The sequence below is a fragment of the Panthera onca genome, chromosome B2 (genome assembly GCF_046562875.1).
Source record: "Panthera onca isolate mPanOnc1 chromosome B2, mPanOnc1 haplotype 2, whole genome shotgun sequence".
Classification (NCBI taxonomy): Eukaryota; Metazoa; Chordata; class Mammalia; order Carnivora; family Felidae; genus Panthera; species Panthera onca.
In genome coordinates, this window is record NC_138343.1 from 148723024 (window position 1) to 148744563 (window position 21540).

At 55.6% G+C, this 21540-nt stretch overlaps 1 protein-coding gene across 3 annotated transcripts in view; it reads right to left on the reverse strand.

Annotated features, from left to right (window-relative positions):
- Window positions 1-21540, reverse strand: part of RPS6KA2 (ribosomal protein S6 kinase A2) — a 349946-nt gene that overhangs the window by 269982 nt on the left and 58424 nt on the right. Inside the window, exon 1 of one of the 3 annotated variants that reach the window (XM_060617077.3) lies at window positions 14727-17116. The exons of the other annotated variants lie outside the window; for them this stretch is intronic. Coding sequence (XP_060473060.1) covers window positions 14727-14774 — 48 coding nt within the window. The 5' untranslated portion in view covers window positions 14775-17116. Of the gene's footprint in view, window positions 1-14726; window positions 17117-21540 lie in introns of those variants that run through there. 3 annotated transcript variants of the gene reach the window in all.

Here is a 21540-nt window from a genome sequence, read left to right on the forward strand (position 1 = left end):
AGAGAGACGCAGCATGAGCGGGGAGGGGGAGAGAGAGAGGGAGACACAGAATCCGAAGCAGGCTCCAGGCTCTGAGCTGTCAGCACAGAGCCCGACCCGGGGCTCGAACTCACGGGCCACGAGATCGTGACCTGAGCCGAAATCGGACGCTCAACTGACTGAGACCCCCAAGGCACCCGCCCCTTTAATTAAAATACAACTTTTGCCAACTCCCTGTCTCATACTTTACTATTTGCATTTCATACGTGGACTTTTTTCCTTATCAATTAACGTTTGAATGTCTATTTTATTGTTGAATATTCCAATCCCGCATTAATGTATATTTAGGTTACTTCCAGTTTATGTTTATCGTCGCAAGAGTCGATGTATTATAAATAAAATGACAGAAAGAGAAGTTATAACTCGACAATCTTAAAAGCCACTGTTTTGGGAGGAAGTCCAGCCACATTTTAGAAACCCTTCCAGCAAATTCCCTAGCTCAACCCCGCAGGCACATACCTTGCATTACTTCCTGCTAGAAGACAGCGGGGCACAGAGCGAGGGAACCCTGGCTTTGGAGGAGGACTGAGGAGGGAGCAAGGAGAGGCCAGATGCCGAGGTCATTTAAGAGCAAAGCAGTGTGAACTCTAAGACAGCCCTTAGACACACAGGGACCCCCCCGTGGTTAGAGACCAGCAAGTGTGAGGTCTTTCATGGTGCTTTGGAGACAGGGGCTGCCTGACAACTTGGCATATTTGTTTTTCAAGCTTCACTAATTAATTCCATCGTCCCTATAAGCCCTAGAAGTAGTTACCGGTACTGGTGCTATTTTACAGGTGAAGAATATGTGACTTCCTTGGGTTAAAAAAAAAATCAGGGGGTGCCTGGGTGGCTCAGTCGGTTAAACATCTGACTTCGGCTCACATCATGATCTCACGGTCTGTGGGTTCGAGCCCCGCGTCGGGCTCTGTGCTGACAGCTCGGGGCCTGGAGCCCGCTTCGGATTCTGCGTCTCCCTCTCTCTCTGCTCCCAAGCCCCCACCCCCCCAACTCACACTCTGTCTCCCTCTCTCTCTCTCTCTCAAAAATAAGTAAACATTAAAAAAAAAAATCTGCGTCATTGGATACAATGAGATCTGCTGCAAAGGTACCAAACTTTCACACAGAACGCACGAGGCACCCACCCGCGGAGTTTCAAAAGGAACGTCCTGGTGGAGAACTGTTTGATTCCGGCAATGGAATCCATCACCAAGAAAATATCCAAAGGCATTAGAAGTTACCGTCTCCTTCCGGCCAGTGGTTCTCAGGAGACGTTTCCGAGCCTCACACAACAGGTGTGTGGAGCCCAGACACGTCGATCTGTATGTTTGCAGGGCGAGTTTGGCAAAAACACACACAGGTTTGGAAATGTGAACAGACTCACACAAATACAGTGGAGACTGTAGAAAAAATAAAGAGCTATTTTTTAAGCGGAGAGGAGGGGAAAACACCCTAACGTCAGAAATAAAATTTACAAGAGTTAGCAGATATTTATAAAACGCATGACAAGCTTAGCATCTGCAGTGAGTCATTCACATTGAACGTGTCTAAACTCACGTCTTCAACGATTTGAACGTTTCCTCTTTTCCTTGATATTTTGCACGGTGCCGTTCCATATTTAAACAGTTCTAAATCTGTAAGTCACTTCAAGCTACAATGCGAAAACTTGAAGCAGATCGACTCACAAGTAGGAACTGCAAGAAATCCACTAGGTTTAAGGATCCCCAAATGAACTACTTGAACACAACTGTTAGGTCACAGGTATAACCCCAATTATTTGTGAAAGACCCCAGGTTCTGCCATTTGGACCAGACCGGGAAGCCATCGGCTCCGCGTGCTGAGGTTTCCCGCGTACCTGGGTCAGGTGACTGAAACAGCACGGCTCAGACACCGCGAATTCCATAAAGCACAGAGGGCGCTTGTGACAGAAACAACAGCCTCAGGTCAAGGGGCCCCACGGTCACGGGGGACGATCACACCCCAAGTTCAAGCTGGCGGCAGGTGACGGGGGCTTGAGGTTGGCAAAGGGAACCGCCGCTCGATTTCAACGCGACCTGGAGCCGATGTGCCGATGGTGCTGTGACACGGTGCACACGGGAGGGCTGTGTCTGAATGTTGCACGTTGAACGTCAGATCCTCTCTCGCACTTTCCTAAATTTAATTCTTTCCAACCGGAAACGGAAAACACGTAATTCTAAGCGGCACTCGGGCGGAGAAGTTAGCCCCCAACTAGCACCACGGAATCCAACGAGGGTGATTAGAATCCTCGGCTTACTAATAACGTGCTGGTGACTGGTGAACCGCTCACACACGCCCCGAGTGTGCCCACAAGGATCAGGCGAACCCAACCCGCCCTGACCGACCCTGGGGTCTGCGGGTGCTCGCGGGGGAGGGCGCGGGCCAGCAGCACCTGATGGGGAAGCGTTGCCCCCTTCACCCCCCTTCCCGGCGCTCTGGTCCCTTCCTGCCGCGGCACTTATCCCCGCCCCACACATACACGTTCTCGCCACTCACAGGGCTTATCTAACTGTGAGAAAACGTAAGCTCCGTGTGGAGGGGGCTTTGTCACGATCATGTCGACTGCGGCACAAGCCCCAGGGGATGTCACACCGAGGGGCCGGACACACACGCGGGCCCCAACACGATGAGATAGTTCCAGAATGAAGCAGGAGTCGGTCAGCCCGAAAGCACGGGAATGAGGCCACACCATCCGCCCAGAAGACAGCCAGAGCGCTTCCCAAGGTGTTTATGCGGAGCTAAAGAACCGGTATGAAAAAAGCTCATGTATTTCCCCAAAAGCAGTTATAAAAAGGGGACGAGAAAGATCCATTCCACTGCCACTGCTGTACGTCTGCATGTTTCTCTAGCGACGCACTCCTGTGATGGGGCTGAGGGTTCACCCGGGAAGCCTCGTGGTTTGTGCTCTCCCTGCGAGGACGCGGCCACGGCCACGAGGGAGGTGGCCCGTGCAAGCGAACTCCACGGGGTCTCAGGCGAGGACTCCGTGGCCGAGGGGGGAGGACGTGCTGCCGGACAGCGCCCTGGACAGACAACAGGCCCCGGGTGCCTGGCCGGCACAGCGAACACGCCTGAATCCCAGTGTATTCCGGACCCCGGCTGCTCGGCCACGTCACCCTTCTCCACGAGTGTGCAATATAAAGTAGGGCAGACGTGTGACTCCGCACATAGCTGAACATCCGGGGGGCGGGGGGGGGGGGGGCTGCGCTGCTATAACAACTCAGCTGCTTACTCTGCAGGGAGCTCGTTAGCCTCCCCTGCCCCCCGGGGAGCCCCGATTACACCGGGACACACACGGGAGTGCGCAGTTCTGTTCACCCGGCCAACGTGTGTGCTGTCCTCTGCACATGGATGCTGCGGGGGCTTCCCTTCCTTCTCCCCGCTACCTTTCCCACCCACGTGACCCAAGCGACAAACCAGCCTACATCAGGCAGGACTTGGGCCCCCGGTCAGCGCACAGCCCCGCCTCCCTTCAGGGCCCTCCTCAAGGAGAGTGGCAAAAGGGGAGGTTTGGCGAGACATTCGAGTGTGAGTATTTTCCTTCTTGCCCCAGCGGCTGGTGCCACCAGATGCAGAAGGCGTCGTCGCCCCCACCCTCAGTGTCGGCACCGGGACACAGAGACCTCAGGGCGGTCGCACACCCACGTGCCTGTTCGTCCCGGGGGCACCCGGACTTCCACACAGTGCTCCCGCGATCCTACGTCCAGGAAGCCGCTCTGCCCGCAAAACACTCGCCAAACGGGGTCCACCAACCTGCACTCTCCTGGTCAAGTCTCTGAGGACGCCCCACCCTGCAGACGCGGTGACTTCCTGAGGCCGGCAGCAGGGACCCTCACCCTCCACCAGGGAGGCCAGGGTCTCAGCGCACGGGCACCCCCTGGCCTGCCTCACCGCCGGCTGGTCGTGGGCCATGGTGGCCACCAATGTGGGCGCACGGAGGCTCGGCCACCGTAGCTAGAGCACAGCCACGGGCCTGGGAGAGGAGCGTGCAGACTGGGGGAGGGCCCTGGCGTAACTGGGATCCCGGGGGGCACTTTCCTTCTCCCAAAGCGCGGCCTCTATGGCGACAAGCCGGAGAATCAACAGTGCCGGGCCCTCCCCACTGTGGTCACGGGCAGAGGGCCCGAGGGCAGGCAGGTGCGTGCCAGGGGGACGACAGAACCCAGCGAGGAGAAGCAAAGCCCAGAGCGGCTCAGACACGGCTATGTGTCCTCAGGGTGAGGCCGCAACACCTGGGAGGCAGCTCTTTATTCATTCTGCGCATCCCCACTGGCCGTGCTCTGTCCCCAAGTTTCAGAAGGATAAGGAAGCTGTCACCAGATTCAGCCGGTGACAGGAACCTGTACGGCAGCTCCAGGAGACGTGGAGGCAGCTGCTCCCAAATCTCCGGCCGGGCATGCCGGGAAGGGCACTGGTTCGCTGTCTTCCTCCTGAGTGCCCCTCCCCGGCTGTCAGCCAGGGCTGCGTAACAAATGCTGCGGACGAGACAGCTACCGACAGACGTCGTTCTCCCGCGGTTCTGGCGGCCACGTCTCAGGTCCGGCGTCCGCGGGGCCGCCCCCTTCCAAGGCCTCCGCTTTGGCTTCTCCTGTGCCCCCACATGGTGGTCTCTTGGTGCTTGTCTGTGTCCTGGTCTCCTCTTCTTACAGGGACCCCAGTTATAGAGGGTTAAGGCCCACCCTAAGGACATCATTTTCATCTAATCCCCTATTTAAAGTTTTTTTTAACATTTATTTATTTTTGAGAGAGAGAGAGAGAGACAGAGCACAAGGAGGGGAAAGGCAGAGAGAGGGAGACACAGAATCCGAAGCAGGCTCCAGGCTCCGAGCTGTCAGCACGAGACTGACGTGAGGCTCAAATCCATGAACTGTGAGATCAGGGCCTGAGCCGAAGTCGGACGCTCAACCCACTGAGCCACCCAGGCGCCCCCCCATCTAATCCCCTTTTTAAAGGCCCTGTCTCCAGAGGCACCTGAGTAGCTCAGTCGATTAAGGGTCCGACTCTTGATTTCAGCTTCAGTCGTGATCTCACAGTTCCCGGGATTGAACCCCACATCAGGCTCTGTCCTGACAGTGCAGAGCCTGCTTGGGATTCTCTCTCTCCTTCTCTCTCTGCCCCTCCCCTGCTTGTAGGCACTCCCTTGCTCTCTTCAAAATAAATAAATAAGCTTAAAAGAGTAAAAAATTGGGGAACCCGGGTGGCTCAGTCGGTTGAGCCTCCGGCTTCGGCTCAGGTCATGATCTCACAGTCTCACAGTCGTGAGTTCGAGCCCCACGTCGGGTCCTGTGCCGACAGCTCAGAGCCTGGATCCTGCTTCGGATTCTGTGTGTCTCTCTCTCTGCCTCTCCTCCCCCCTCAAAAATAAACAAACATTAAAAAAAAATTTTTTTTTAAAGAGTAAAAAGTAAAAACCTGTCTCCAAATACAGTCACTCTTTGAGGTCCTGGGGGTTGGACTCGGACATGTGAATTTTGGGGACACGAGGACTGGATCCAAACACTGGTTCTACCCAGCGTTCGTTCAGAGAGTAAGGGGGACAAGGGCAGCACCCCAGCAGGAACATGGGACACACGTCTGCAGCTCTGGGGGTGACACTGTGTCCACCGCAGCCCCACAGCCTGTAGCCCAGGCCCAGGCGACTTCAGACCAGCCAGAAACACTGCCGCGTGTCGCTGTTTCAGTCGCAGAGTTATCCCTCGTCTTCCGACAGCCTGTGGCTCAGGAAAGAGAAACTAATTTGAAGACAGCCGCCAGGTCAAAGGGCACGTTGAAGGCACCGCCGGGACTGCCCGGGAGGTGCAGAACTCAACCTGGCACGGCGCATTCCCGCCAGCCCTGAGCCCCTCGAGCCACAGCTGGCGGTCTGCCTCGGCCTCTAGAGCGTCCATGCCGTGGCCGTTGACGCTCCCTCTTCCTGCCCTGCTGACTCTGGCCCTACAACTTTCTGTAGATGGTCGTTCTGGCAAGGAGCCCAGCGATCTCCGAGCACACATAGCTCCGAACGCGAGCGGAACGGCGGGAGGGGCGGCCACAGGACACGAGGGTCCTCGGTCTGGGCGGGGGCTCTCCTCAGAGTTCGGGGACCTGCCGTTTGTGCGACCACACGCAAACTGGCCCTCCGAGCCCAAGCCCCGTTTAGGTCTGGGGTACCCACAGCCGGGACGCTCCCTGATCCAGGGCCGTTCCGAGCACTCCACCGCAGTCCCACGAGGTCGGGGGCCGTCAGGTTCACGCCTGCGCCCGCTGAGGACGCCCTACAACAGCTCCTGCTGACACCCGTCCCCAGGACCCTGGGCGCGCTTACACTCAGCAAACCATCTCTCGAAGTGACATACCTGTGCACGAAGACGTGCCAGCGGGCACACCCTGGGGCGAGCTCGCGCTGCCTCTGAGGTTAGGGTCCCACCTCGCCGGGATTCTTTGCTTCAAGCACAAGTGATCGCGCCAAGGGCGGAACAGCCCTGCCTCCGCGGGGCGACCTTGAAGACAGCCCGCCCCCCAAGCGAGAGGGAGCCCCGGTGCCTGAGGCAGGGACCTCTGGAGTGTGGCCGATGGGAAAAGGCAGAGGCGGATGAAACGTCGGGGGCTGCCGTGACCTGTGGACGCTCATCGGTGCGGGAACTGTCCTTAGAAACAGGCAGGGAACCGGACACACGGCTTTCCGTCCAGGGGAGAGCGAGGCCCGGGTGGGCAGGGCAGGAGCCCTGAGCTAACGCAGACACAGACGAAAAGCTAGGTGGACAGTGATGCCCCGTGAAGGAAGCCTCAGCAGTAAGGCCTCCGGTCCCGCGAGCGAGCCCGGCTGGCCTTCAAGCTTTCCCGCTGTGTCACCCCTACGCCCTCGGTACTGGCCCCGTCCCGAGCACAGAAAAGGCTAATGATGGCTTACATTCCCACAGCATTTCTGCCAGAAAGTGCCAGGCCCCTTGTATGCATGACACCAGGGGGCAGGGACCTCTGCCCGAGAAGGTGACAGACAAAGCACCCGGCCATGCGGCTGGTGCCTGCGGACTCCCAGCTGCTGCCCGACCTGCCGCGAGCCTCCTCCCGCTCTGTGCTCCCGGCAGCTCTGGCCTCCCACCTGCTACCTGTGCAGGTAAAGGCAGCTGGGGCAGGTGGAACGTTCGTGGAAGAAACAGGCGGGGGGAAGAGGTGCAGGTGCAGTCGAAAGCAGCACGGGGGGCTGGGGCAGAGCAGGGGGACCCGCCCGGCGCCATCAGAGGTGCTGGGGCACAGGGCATCCCCTCCCCGGCTCTCTTCCCCTACGGATGCTGGTTCCACCTACCCCGACTTTCCCAGGCTCCTGTGACATTTGTGCGCTGGGCACACAGGCCTCCAGCCGGCCGCCTGCCTGCCCCGACTCCTCTGCAGCCTGTTTCCTGGCAGGTTAACGCGGCCTGGGACTCACCGAGCCCTCATCGTGGACTCCGAGGCCCCATGTCCCCCTCCCCACGTGCACACACACACACACACACACACACACGCACACACACACACCTGCGACCCCCTGCCCGAGCCCCACACAGGCCCTTCCTTCCTCTTCCCCAGACACCCAGCGCCTTCCTTCTGCTTCACCAGGGCCCTACCCTCCCAGCATGTCCTCCTGCTGCCTCTCTTCTCTGTCCCGCCGTTGTCCCCAGGAGCACACGGTCATCTCCCCAGAGACCTACCCAGTCAGTGCCCGAGGACAGCCACCGGGTGCGTCCCTCGGGCATAAAGAACAGCGTCGCTCACCAGCGCCTTGCCGGGAAAGCCTGACCCCTGGCCCTCAGGAAGCAGGGCGATGCGGCCCGTGTCCAGCCGCCCTGTGACTCGGTTTGTGACTTGGTGCGAAGCACCAGAAGCTGGAAATTCCATAAACCCAAGCTCTCCCCTTGGAAGCGGAGGGACCTTCCCGAGGGCGGAGGTCGCCCTCCCGCCGTGTGGCATACGATCACACAGAGAAAGGCCCGGCTCTGCAAGGGACAGACTCCACTTGCCTAAAAGGAGGTGAGGCCCCAGCCGGCCGCACTCCCAGTGTGACACGTCCTTCGGTGAGGGCGGCCCTGCCCTGTGCCCCACAGCCCAGCAAGTCACAGGGCACACCCCTTTCACCTGTGCCCCTGTAGCCACCGGGCCCGGCAGCCTTTCCAGGTCAGTGAGGCCACAGCAGAGAGATGACACATCACAGCATTATTTCTGCCACTCAGCAGGGTTTGCTAGCCCTGTGCTGTTTCCTGGAAACCCGACAGATGTGACTTCAAGCTGCCTGTTTGTTCTCCAGGGGGTGTGGGGAGACCGGCACCTTCTGGTGATTCGGGAGGGCCTGGCAGGCCAAGGCACACGATGAATTCCAGGGACGGGAACCGCACGGGGACCCCGCACCCCCCTCCCGCATCCACACGCTGGTCACAGGGAGGGTTTCTGCAGGTTCGGGGGGCAGTCTGTCCTGCTCCAGAAACGGCTGAGCAGCTGCTGGAACCCTCAGCAGGGTGGGGGTGGGGGTGGGGGTGGGGGGGGGCTGCAGACGGTACAGGCCTGCCTGACACGTGCCTGTCTACAGGGAGAATCCATCCACCCCAACCCGCCCCTGGGGACACAGACAGATGACAGGGCAGGTGGGGGCAAGGACCCTCTCTCCTGCCAGACTGGGTGTGTGGTGACCTGAAACAGGATTGGGGCCACCACTCAGGGCCCGGGAAGGAGCCTGGACGGAAGCGTGTGTGTCTGAGCTCAGAATCACGGTGTTCTCGAGTTTCCAGTTTGCGAGCCCCACAAATTTCCTTTTCTTGTTTTTTTTTTGGTTCAAGCCAGTTGGATTGGACTTTGCATCACCAGCGGATTCTAACGCTTAGGCAATCGGGGATCTGATGCAAAGCCAAAAAGATGCACAGACTCCTGGAAACCCACAGAACAAACAGAATATTCTTCCTGACTGTTCACAGTCAAAGGCTGTGGGGCAAAGAAAATCCTGAAAAGCAGAAGCCAGTCTTCCCGTGAGAAAAAGATCCTGAAGCACAGAGAGGCCTAACCAGGCTGGATCCGTGAAGACTGATTTATCACTTCCTGTCTGATCAAAAGGGGGCTTACTCTGTATACCTCAGTTTGATATTTTAAAAAATCTTGCTCTAAAAATGCATCCACGGCTCGCGTGTACTTATGCGAAATTATGTAAAATCAGTGTCTATTATTTTAAATACCTGTGTCTAATAAGTGTAATTCATTCCGGCCTCATCCTCCAGAAGGGGCCGCGAGGCCAGGCTAACCTGGTGGGAACGTCACACAGAAAGGACGGGCTCCAGAGAAGCCTGAGCTCAGCCCACGGCGGTTGTGAGGAAATCCAGAGCGTGGTCTCGTTACAAAGCTTCAGATTCTAGAACTGGGGACACGTGTTAGTTTCGAGGGATAATTTAGAATCAACTGAAAGAAATCTTGAGAGCGAAAGAGGGTTTACACTATGCATTAGATAGTAAAACCGTAAGGAGCCGGTCCCTTCAAAAGACGACACTGGCGAACGGTCTTGAGGGGCTGTTACTTAAAGTCAACTCGAGGATGATGGGTCCGTACTCGGTCCGTGCTCGTGAGGAGGTTCCCACAGAATGATTCCTTTAGAGGAAGGTTCTAGGTCTTGGGGATCCCTGCCTTGGGCGCTCCTGGCCTTCTCAGGCAGAGACAGCCTACGGAGCAGTTACGTGTCACAGCGTGACACGGTTTTGAATCCTGCTGTACCAGCTCCTATATCCCTGCTCACCTGCTAGGTCTCCCTGCTGCCACCACCCCACGGTTTTGTGTTCGTGGTGGCTCATCTCCTGGTGAAACCTGGACCAGGAGGTTGGACGCTCCTGGCGAGGTTTCACCTACGTGGTCACCACGGCCCTGTCCCCAGCCCTTGCAGCGAGTCTTATGCATTCTGCTGGGAGCCCGACACCTTCAGCCCTGACTGTACCTACCTCCTGTGACACGTCGGGGGGGGGGGGGGGGGCAGCCTGTTCACCGTGAGCAGCTCGTGCTGTGGGTGAGGTCACCGCAGAAGGCAGACACAGGTGCCATTTCCCTTGTAGGTGGCGTTGTTACAAGCTCCTCTCCCCGGGGCCGTGCTGTCCCTGTTGCAGCCCGTGGGTCACCAAGGGCAGAGGGCTGGCTGTCCTGCCGGACCGTGAGCCGGAGAGGGCAGGCCCATCTACCTGGCTCACAGCTGCACCCCCAGGACCCAGCCTGGAGCAGACGCTCCACAAGTATTTATAGAACAGATGAGCCATCATCCTTGGGTAGAACAGAGAGATGCAGCCATACTCTCCTGGCTTCCCTTCCAAACAAGCCTCTTGCAAAGAAAATTTCAGTCACAACCCCAGAAAACCAATCTCCGTAAAGACCCAATAACACACTTAAAATCGCCGCTGTACTGTCCCACGTAAGCAGCCTTGAATATTAACTGGATGCCGTCTCAGTATTTTCTTTACATTCACAACCTTCACGACAGAAACTGGATCCAACTGCCCATTCTTAAAATACAATGTCACTAATCACACGCACCATCACCAGAAACAAACGTGTGCTGCTGGGGGTGAATATTTTACTAGAAGCAGAGAAATGAAGGACAGGTCTGTGCCTTCACAGATCCGAGAAGGTCAGGGGGTTTTAAGAGCCACAGGATGTCCTTAGGAGTCGCACAGGGACACCAGGCCGGGCCATCCGAAGAACTAACTACGTGTGTGTTCTTTCCTCAGATTCCAGCTGCTTGCATTTTTAACCCGCTGCTCAATTTCTGTGAGGCTTCACTATCATCAATTTCCTTCGAACAGAATTTTTCATTGATAAAATGGGAAGAGAATCGATAAATGGGCAAACGATTAGTGAATTATACTTTCTGCAACCCTCTCTCCTCCTCTTTCCTTGACGTGGGTCATTATTTTCCAGCAACCACTTTTTAATAACAACGTAGTAAATGTTTTGCATTAATGGCCTTTTAAATAACCCTCCATATGAACTGCTTTTAAAAACGCCTGCCTTTGGCCCCCAGGGTGGCTCAGTCGGCCCTGGGGTGACAGGGTGGGGGGCTAGCTGTCAGGACGTGCCCTGGGGTGACAGGGTGGGGGGCTAGTTGTCAGGACCTACCCTGGGGTGACAGGGTGGGGGACTAGCTGTGAGGACCTGCCCTGGGGTGACCGGGTGGGGGGCTAGCTGTCAGGACGTGCCCTGGGGTGACAGGGTGGGGGGCTAGTTGTCAGGACCTACCCTGGGGTGACAGGGTGGGGGGCTAGCTGTCAGGACCTGCCCTGGGGTGACCGGGTGGGGGGCTAGCTGTCAGGACGTGCCCTGGGGTGACCGGGTGGGGGGCTAGTTGCCAGGACCTGCCCTGGGGTGACCGGGTGGGGGGCCAGTTGTCAGGACCTGCCCTGGGGTGACCGGGTGGGGGGCCAGCTGTCAGGACGTGCCCTGGGGTGACAGGGTGGGGGGCTAGTTGTCAGGACCTACCCTGGGGTGACAGGGTGGGGGACTAGCTGTGAGGACCTGCCCTGGGGTGACCGGGTGGGGGGCTAGCTGTCAGGACGTGCCCTGGGGTGACAGGGTGGGGGGCTAGTTGTCAGGACCTACCCTGGGGTGACAGGGTGGGGGACTAGCTGTGAGGACCTACCCTGAGGTGACAGGTGGGGGGCTAGCTGTCAGGACCTGCCCTGGGGTGACAGGGTGGGGGGCCAGTGGCCCAGAGCACGAGAGCCCCACAGGGCAGGGTTGGGCGTGGCTCTGGATGGGTTGCTTCCCCATGAAAGGTGCTCTCCGAGTGAGTTGTTCACTGTCTCCAGAAACCGGCTCACGCTGGGAGGAGCAGCGCCCCCAGGGTGAGCCCCCCCACAGGTCAAAGTGTCAAATGAAGACACTGTGAAGATGAAGAATGGTTAAGAGAGGCGGGTAGGGGTCACCATCGCGGTTCTCTGGTGGCGGTGCTGACCCCTGACATGTGTGCCCATCGCGGTATAAAGGGAAGAGCTCAGAAGGGCCCCAGCTCTGCCCCTCCCTCTCTGGGTGACCTGGCGCATTTCAACTTCTCGGACCCTCAGTCTCCTTGTCTAGAAAATGGAGTCGTGGGCGGTGTGGTTTCTAAGACCCTTTCCGGTGCCCAAATGGTATGAGCCCCTCCTCATCACCTGCAGCGCCGAAAAATGCGCATTCCTGTACTTGCCAAGGACCCCAAACTCGGGGCCACTGGATTCTAACAAAATGTACCGATCCGTCCCCAAAGTTACAGAGACGCATCCACGCGTACTTCCAGGTGGCTTCCCGTGTCCCTGCGTGAAGTCAGACCTTCAGAGAGCGGTTCGCCCAGACCGCGCAGGGCTGACTTCCGCTTCGTACGGTGGTCTTACCCCCCCAGCCTACGACTCGGGGCGTCACCAAAAACATCACTGAGAAACGCCCTGTACTTAACAGAAGGCCACTGTTGGGGATACCGTTCACTGCTTTTCACACGGTGGGCTCGCTAGGAAGGCCTGGGTGGGGGTAGGGGGGGATGTCTCTCTCTGGGCTCAGGGACAAAAAGACGTGTTCACCTGAACAACTGGTTTTAGGCTTTTTGTTTGTTTCTTGTGGCTCAGACCCCATGTGTTCTGCTGCTCGGGGAACCAGCAATCTCAGAATCAAGGCCACGGCGTGCCATCTGCAAGCACGCTGTCCCTCGTGACTTCAATTAGGGGACCAACCTCACGCCTCACTTCAGATTCATTTTTCTACCTTAAGTCCTTCACCTCAAGCACTTACTTATTTTTTAATCTTATGTTTGGAAACAGTTTTTTAAGTTTATTTATTTATCTTGAGAAAGACAGAAACAGCACCAGTCCGGGAGGGACAGCAAGAGAGGGAGAGAGAGGATCCCAAGCAGGCTCCGCTCTGTCCGGGCAGAGTCCAACACGGGGCTCGATCTCACGAACCGCGAGATCATGACCTGAGCCGAAATCAGGAGTCTGACGCTTAACTGCCTGAGCCACTCAGGCGCCCCCCAGGGGCACAAATTCTACCTTTAGGTCTGTCCATATGTTCCTACAGCGTGAGCACGCCCCTTGCGAGCTTAACACCTCAGTTTTCTTAACCGCCAAAGTAGAAGGAAACAGCTTTCGTTCACCTTATAAAACTACTAAAAACAGTATTTTAGGAGTGGTTGTCAAGTGAAACATAAATTTATCTTTAAAAAATATTTCCATGTATAAAGATCTACAAGTAAACTTATTAACCCCAAATCTACATATAGCAAGCACAGACACATTTTGTCCAACGTAAAAAAAGCTATATGAAGTTAAAGAAAACAGATTTTCTTCAAAAAGTATTGAGGCTCACAAATCCCATACTTATGTTGGTGTGCTGGTGATTTAAAAAAACGAACAAACAAACCTGTAGCTCATAATTCTCTTTTAAAAGAGAGGGGCGCCTGGGTGGCTCAGTCGGTTAGGCGTCCGACTTCGGCTCAGGTCATGATCTCGTGGCATGTGAGTTCGAGCCCCGCGTCGGGCTCTGTGCTGACCGCTCAGAGCCTGGAGCCTGCTTCAGATTCTGTGTCTCCCTCTCTCTCTGACCCTCCCCCGTTCATGCCCTGTCTCTGTCTCAAAAATAAATAAACATTAAAAAAAAATTTTTTTTAAAGAGATTCAATACGGGCACCTGGGTGGCCCCGTCAGTTAAGCATCTGACTTCAGCTCAGGTCATGATCTCGCGGTTCCCAGGTTCAAGCCCCGCGTGGGGCTCTGTGCTGTCTCAAGGTTTGTGGGTTCGAGCCCCACTTTGGGCTCTGCACAGACAGCGTGGAGCCGGCTTGGGATTCTCTGTCTCCCTCTCTCTCTGCCCCTCCCCCACTCACGTTCTCTCTTTCCCAAAACTCAATAAACATTTTTAAAAAAGAGATAACAATTCAAAGTAACTTCCCTAACAAATCCAACAGACAGCCTACAGTCAGTCTGCCTGAGCCGGCTTTTTGTAACCTGACACAGCGCACAGGACTGTACGTGTTAGAGTTATCTCACCTACAAGCGGGGACGCGGGGGGGGGGGGGGGGGGGGGGGCGGGAGAAGTGGGGAGGGCGTGTCACGGGCCGAGTCTCAGTTTGGGAAGGCGCGAGTGCTCTGGACACATAGTGATGACGGCTGCACTGCAAAGCGAACGCGCGTAATGCCACCGCACGGGACGCCGGAAAACGATTTAAATGGTCAAATTTTATGTTACGTGCGTTTTACGACAGTAGCGCTGTTTTTTAAAAACGAAAAAAAAGAATTTAAGGGCAAACTGCTAAATCCAATTCTCTCCTACAACTTCGCTTTTTCAGCAACGGTTTCAGTAAAGGTCAACTTCGACACGTTCTGTTCCCTTTGCTTCTGACATCGCAGGACGACTGAGCGACGCGGCCTCCGTGATGGTGAAAATACATCCGGGGACGCCAACAGTGTATCCGTTCGGGCTCTAACACCCCCTCGAAAGCCAGGCAAGTGAAAACGGCAACAGTCCGAATGGAGCTGCCGACCTGCTCTCGGTGTCCCCCGTGACCTGCGACACCGGCACGGGCGCGCGTCGCGAGGCGCGGAATCTCACTCTGCCCCACGGGAACAGCTTGGAGCTTGGGGCTCGCTGCCCAACATCTAGGACAGCAGTGATTTCCCGGCAGCAAATTAAAACCGTGGCGACCTCCCCCGGGATTCCCAGCCGAGGGCGAGGTCCCCCCGCCCACTTACCTTCCTGAGAAACAGTTTCTGCAGTTTCCTGTGCGGCAGCCTGATCATCGTCCTCTCTGCCCCAAGCCCGGGGGACCGGTCCCGCAGGGCGAGCCAGCCATCCCTCCAGCCCCCCCTGCAGGCTCCGGCCTCCGCCTGGCCCCTGCCCGCCAGCGGCACAGACCCCAGCGGGGGGCGGGAGCACCCACGTCCTCCGCCCAAGCGCTGCGGCGGGCGGGCCGTGAGGCGCGAGGCTCTGGCGGAGATACACCTGAACCTGGCGGGCTCCCAGGCGACAGGAGAGAGCGGAGAAGCAGCGCCTGGAGGCCGTCCATGTCTCCGAGCCCAGGCGCGCGAGCCCGCTCCGCTGAGTCCTGCCAGCCGTCAACACCACGTGCTTCACCAGCAACGAGTCGGCTGTTCCGGGCTGTCGGACTCCCGGCAGGGGTCGGCCGGAGGCCCCTCCCCCAGCCCACCTGCCAAGGCCGGAGCGCCGTCACACCAGGAGGGGACTCGGGAGGAGGGCGGGAAACACGCTCGCTTATGTCTCAGGTGGCACTCGGTGAACAAACGGACACCGACGAGGCAAGGACCGCCCTGTCCGCGGTCTGAGCCCCTTGAGGAACGCCTCCACCGCGCGCACCCACACACATGCACGCCGACACCTGTGCGTGCACGCGTGCACCCGCATGCACAGACGCTTCTGCACACACACCTCGATGCTTGTGCTTGCACACGTGCACACACAGCAACACTTGTGCGTGTACACGCATACACACTCACACATCGGCACTGGTGCGTGCACATGTACGCACGCAATTGACACTTGTGTATGTGCACGTGGCACACACACGTCGACTTTTGCACACATGCACGCACACGGACCCTTGTGCATGCACACACGTATGCACACACCCACATCGATGGTTGTCCTTGCACACGCCAACACGTGTGTGTGCACATGCACACATCTACATCAACACTTATGCGTGCACATGTACACACACATCAACACTTGTGCGTGTGCGTGTATATGCAAGCACATCAACACTTGTGCGTGTACACGCATACACACTCACACAACGGCACTTGTGCGTGCACATGTACGCACACAATTGACACTTGTGTATGTGCACGTGGCACACACGTCGACGCTTGCACACATGCACGCACACGGACACTTGTGCATGCACACACCCACATCGATGGTTGTCCTTGCACACACATGCACACGCCAACACTTGGGCGTGTGCACATGCACACATCCATATCAACGCTTATGCGTACACATGTACACACACATCAACACTTGTGCGTGTGTGTGTATACACAAGCACATCAACACTTGTGTGTGCACATGTGCACACACGTGCACACTGCCACTTGTCACACATGGACATTTGTGCTTGCACACGTGCACACACATCAACACTTGTGCATGTGCACACACGTACTGACACTTGCGTGTGCACGCACTTGCACGTGCTGGCACTTGTGCACACACGTGTGCGCCGACTTTCTGTCTTCAAGTACACACTACTGCAGGCTACCTTGGAGTACAGCCTGCCTGGGCAACAACAAAGTCTGCTTTGCCCTCCTGGGGAAAACGGAGCACCCTCACCTCCCGAGAACAGGCAGCCCTTTCTGGCTGTCCCTCCCCGCGAGCCTGGTCTTGGCCACGGCTGAGCATGCAACCTGTGTGCACGGAGTGAGGGCAGGGTCAGACCTGTGAGGACACTGGGTGAGACTTCTGGGAGTTTCTAAAGCTTCCTGTAGGTACCTAAATGGGCCCCTCCTCTGAAGGCCTAAAGCCGCAGTATGGAAAAGGTGCCAGCCGACCATCAGCTTCTAGGTGACAGATACAATAGAAGTCACCGTCACGGAAGTGGCTGTGGAAATGCACTGCTATAAAAATGTAGGGCCTGGGAAGAAGGCATCAAAGACAAAGAGGAAACTGAAGATGAAATGGACAGAACCCGCCCTGATTCAGGGCGGGACACATGACAGGTGGCAGCACAGGACAGCAGTGGCCAGCCCGTCCCTTCCTTACACCACAATCTTGAAGGATACGTCTTTTCCAAATGAAAGTAGTTGTACGACTGTCCGTTTTGTTGTAACCAAACCCCTTTCCATGCATTCTGCGGTCTCCAGACCACAAATACCGTATGTTCTTTCCCCCAGGAGTCAGAACCAATTAGCACACATTTATCCAGGTAAATGTCCTGTTTGCAAGGGTGCATGTGTGCACACACACACACACACACACCTCAGAAGACACGTAGAAAGCTTTGGAAAGACTAATTACCAGGTTAGCCATTCCGAGGGGAATTCTAAGGCAGAATTTGTATTAATCATACTTCTTATTAAAAAGACTTTGTTAGGTGGGGGCGCCTGGGTGGCTCAGTCGGTTAAGCGTCCGACTTCGGCTCAGGTCATGATCTCACGGTTCGTGGGTTCGAGCCCCACGTCGGGCTCTGTGCTGACAGCTCGGAGCCTGGAGCCTGATTCCGATTCTGTGTCTCCCTCTCTCTCAGCCCCTTCCACCACTTGCACTGGGTCTCCATCTCTTTCTCTCTCAAAAATAAATAAACCTAAAAAAAAATCTTTTAAACGCATGGTTTGTTCATAGGCTGAATTATGTCAGTAGAGAAAAATGCCCCTTTTAAAAAATCTATTGCTTTTTGCTACTGAAAGCTGGCAAAAAATACTAACATAGGGGAAGTGACAGAAACGAGTGTTCTCCCTGTTCACAACAAATTTCTCATCTCTTAGTTTGCCTGGGTCCAGACAGTCTCCGCACGTCTCAGTCTTGAATTCTCAAACCATCGGGAGCTTAAGAAACATTCTCGTGCCATTCCTTTCCCCTAAAATTAATCCACATCTCACCCTTTTGAAAGTCCTGGATCTGAAAGTCTATATACAGCTTTTCACAGACAGAAGCCGTCATTCTGGGAACAGGCTCCACCGCCACGGAGGACGCAGCTCACACCGCAGACGGACCCGCAGCCCAGTCCCGTCCCGCAGGCGGCTCTGCAGGGGCTTTGAGAACGTGGCATCTGCAAGCCCTACTCCACGGCACTTCTGAGTCGAAGGAGGACAATACCAAGCATGTTCCTTAAAACCCGGGCTCCAGTGGTCCTGCCTGGACACTTCAATTATGTCGACAGTCCTTCACTCTGGCAAAAGAATATCTTACCCAGGCTTGACGGGAACTGAGAATTTTCTACTGAGTTTGTGTCTGGCGGAGGGAGGGTCGTTAAGGTTGCAGTGTTATTACAAACGCAGGAGAATTAACCGTTTATGTTCTGTCTGTAACCCACGCAGCCCCTTGAGAAAGAAGCTTATGTCACGTGGGGGCTGTTCGCAGCGTAGTTGACATCAGCGTCGCCTGGGGTCGTGGCTCTTCGGAGGAGAGCGGGCTTGTCTGGAGCCACAAACATTTTCTTTATTTTCCACGCGGAATAAAATTAAAGGCCTCCGCATCCACTTCTAAGGGAGGATCTATCTGGTCTTCCATAAAAGAAGGAATCCCAAGAGACAGACAATAAGCGACTCGGCAAAATCAGAAAGAAGTTCGGCAGAGCTCCCGGCGGGCTTGTCCGCGTGGAGATGCCCGGCCTGGTCCGGCCGCGGACCGTGAGGGGGCACGAGGGTCACCGCCTTTCCCCGGGCCCAGGGGACCGCACGCCACAGAAAACATGGAAAGAGCTCAGCCGAAAATGTCATCTTTTCTGGGGGGTGCCTGGGTGGCTCAGCTGCTCAAGCGTCTTGATTTCAGCTCAGGGTGTGATCTACAATTCGTGAGTTCGAGCCCCGCGTCTGGCTGTGTGCTGACAGTGAGGAGGCTGCTTGGGATTCTGTCTCTCCCTCTACCCCTCCCCCGCTCGCATGTGTGTGCTCTCTCTCTCTCTCTCTCTCTCTGAAAATGTTTTTTTAAATGTCATCTTTTCTGCACCACACATTTTGCCCGAATCACTCGAAACAGCGTGCTCTCCGACACTCTCTGTCTTCACCTGGTGGCAGTGTGGGTGAGCACAGAAGCCGCAGGGCGGGAAGAATGGGGAATCGAGCGTCTGGATGATCCTGTCCTAAAATCACCAGGCTCGTGACAGGATTCTGAGTTGTCCTAACAACTCAAACTCCCAGAAGGGTGAAAAAGTAGTTATCGAAGGCTCAGTGCTTTTGAAAATGCATTAGCAAAACAGATCGGGTCTCTGGTCCCCAGCTAAACAGCGGTCACGGTAAATCTAGTGGCTTTGAGATGCAGCCCTTTCCTTCTTAATGGAATTTAATTGCAGGTATATGTAAGCACGTGAACTCAATGTTGTCATGGAGACTGTGGCAAGAGATTGCCTTCTATTTTATGCCATGGGAAGTCTCCATGACAATCCCGGCTTATTCACGTCCCAAATACTTTTTCAAAGACATTATTTTGAAAAATAACGGCTCCCGCCATTGATTGGCCGCTGCTTTAAAGGGATAGTTGTTGCTGTCACACTGGGCATCCAACCCTGAGCCACAGAACTAGGGTGTTTGCACAATTAGGCCCAAGAAACGCACCAGCGGATCACAATGGGACAGAGAGGGAAGGAGAGGAGGCTAAACCCGGGAAGCTAAACCCGGGAGGTTTAGCGCTCAACCAGCAGGTGCACGGGTCAGGATGGGAAGCACTCCGCCGTGTGGGGGCCGGCTCCCCAAGCACAGGAGCTGAAGCACCAGTGATTCTCTGCAAAATGGAAAGGAATTCAACACGAATGGGCAGCTTCTACTAACGTGAGGGGAAGTGCTTGTAAAAGGAATCTGGTGGGGCGCACCTGGCTGGCTCAGTCGGTTGAGCATCTGACCCTTGATTTCAGCTCAGGTCGTGATCCCAGGGTCTTGGGATCAAGTCGCGAGTTAGGCTCCTCACTGAGGGTAGAGCCTGCTTGCGATTCTCTCTCTCTCTCTCTCTCTCTCTCTCTCTCTCTCTGCCTCTCCCCTACTCACACACACACTCTCTCTCTAATAAAAAAATAAAAAAAAATTTTTGCAAAAGGAATCTGGAGACCAACAGCAATGAATATATCTTCACCGTATCAACATATAAAATACTTATTATGTGTGCACGTCCATAGATGTCTAAACACGTATGAAAGAAAAACAAAGTACGTGAAGGCTCTGACCATTTATCTCGATTTCAATTGCATCCAGTCCGCAGACGCCCAGCAGGCAACGCGGTCTCACCAAGGTCACGTTTGCCAAGTAGCTAAGTGGGGAGAGGGTGGGACTACGTGCCAGGCACGGGCCTCCAGTCTGGTCCTTTCTGAACCCCACGGCACTGCCACGCTGCTGGCCGACACAGGGGGTGCAGGGAGTGGTGTGAAGAACGGTCGCTGTGCACTGAGGAAGGAAAATGCCCAGAAGGAAAAACATCCAGAAGAATCACAGTGTTGCACGAACACTGTGCATCTCGAGAAAGGAATGCGGACTCCTCAGCTGGAAACACCCGTAGAAGCAACTGTGGGTGTTGACAGTGGAAGGACATAAAATCTGCAGACTACAGGGGACCCTGGGTGGCTCAGTCGGTTGAGCGTCCAACTTCGGCTCAGGTCATGATTTCACGGTGTGTGATTTCAAGTCCTGCCTCGGGCTCTGTGCTGATGGCTTGGAGCCTGGAGCCTGCTTCCGATTCTGTGTCTCCCTCTCTCTCTGCCCCTCCCCTGCTCATGCTCTGTCTCTCTCTGTCTCAAAAATAAATATTTAAAAAAATTTTTTAAAAATCTGTAGACTCCAACATCGTGTTTCTGAAGCAGGGAACCACGGGTGGGAGCAGCTCAGTGCCACCAGGGCTGCTGCCCCCCCGGGACCCCCCCCCACCCCCACATGGCTGGGCTCCATCAAGCAGTGGGTCCTACATGAGTCTCCAGCCAGGAGCTCACCAACAGCGTCCCCCCAGCTGCTCCCACCTCTGATGCTTTTAATAACACTAGTGTTTTTTGGTTTTTTTTTTTTTTAAGTTTATTTATTTATTTTTGAAAGAGAGACAGAGTATGAGCAGAGGAGGGGCAGAGAGAGAGAGAGAGGGAGGGAGACACAGAATCCAAAGCAGGCTCCAGGCTCCGAGCTGTCAGCCCAGAGCCCGACACGGGGCTCGAACTCACACACTGTGAGATCATGACCTGAGCGGAAATCAAGAGTCAGATGCACTACAGAGGGAGCCACCCGGGTGCCCCAACACCCCTAATGTTGCTACAGCGGGGTCCCAGGGCGCATCTACAGCTCCTGGGCAGGCACGGTGCACGTCAGCGGGTAGTCCTAAATCAGCTGCCCCCTAATAAAACATGAGAGCCTCATTTAACCTCCAGGGAATCATAAAAGACAGTCATAATTGCCTATAGTGCTTTTTCTTTCTCCCCCAAGACCACAATTTAGAGAAGGCTGGCCTACACTGGAGCAGAGGGTGTGAGGTGTCGAGCTGGCGTGTAGAAAAGGACATAAAGAGCATCCGCTTGTCTGAAAGGCCGAGCCGCACCCTGTAGCTGCAGGACTGAGCAAATCGCGTCATTTCTGACTTCCTTTCCCCATCTGTGAAGTGCACTATCGGTGAAGGAACAGTCGCCTCGGGAAGGTGGCCAGGGCGACGGCAGGTTGTCGGTGCTGACCCGTAAGCAGGGAGCTCGTGTTGGGTGTGCCTGGCTTGGCCATGACATTGCTCTCAGCACCTGCTGCCACAGAGGGCCTCCTACCTCTCCGGGTTCACGAAGGTCAGTATCTTTTTTCTAATTTGCTTAATGTTTATTTTTGTGAGAGAGAGAGAGAGGGAGAGAGAGAGACAGAGACAGAGCATGAGCAGGGG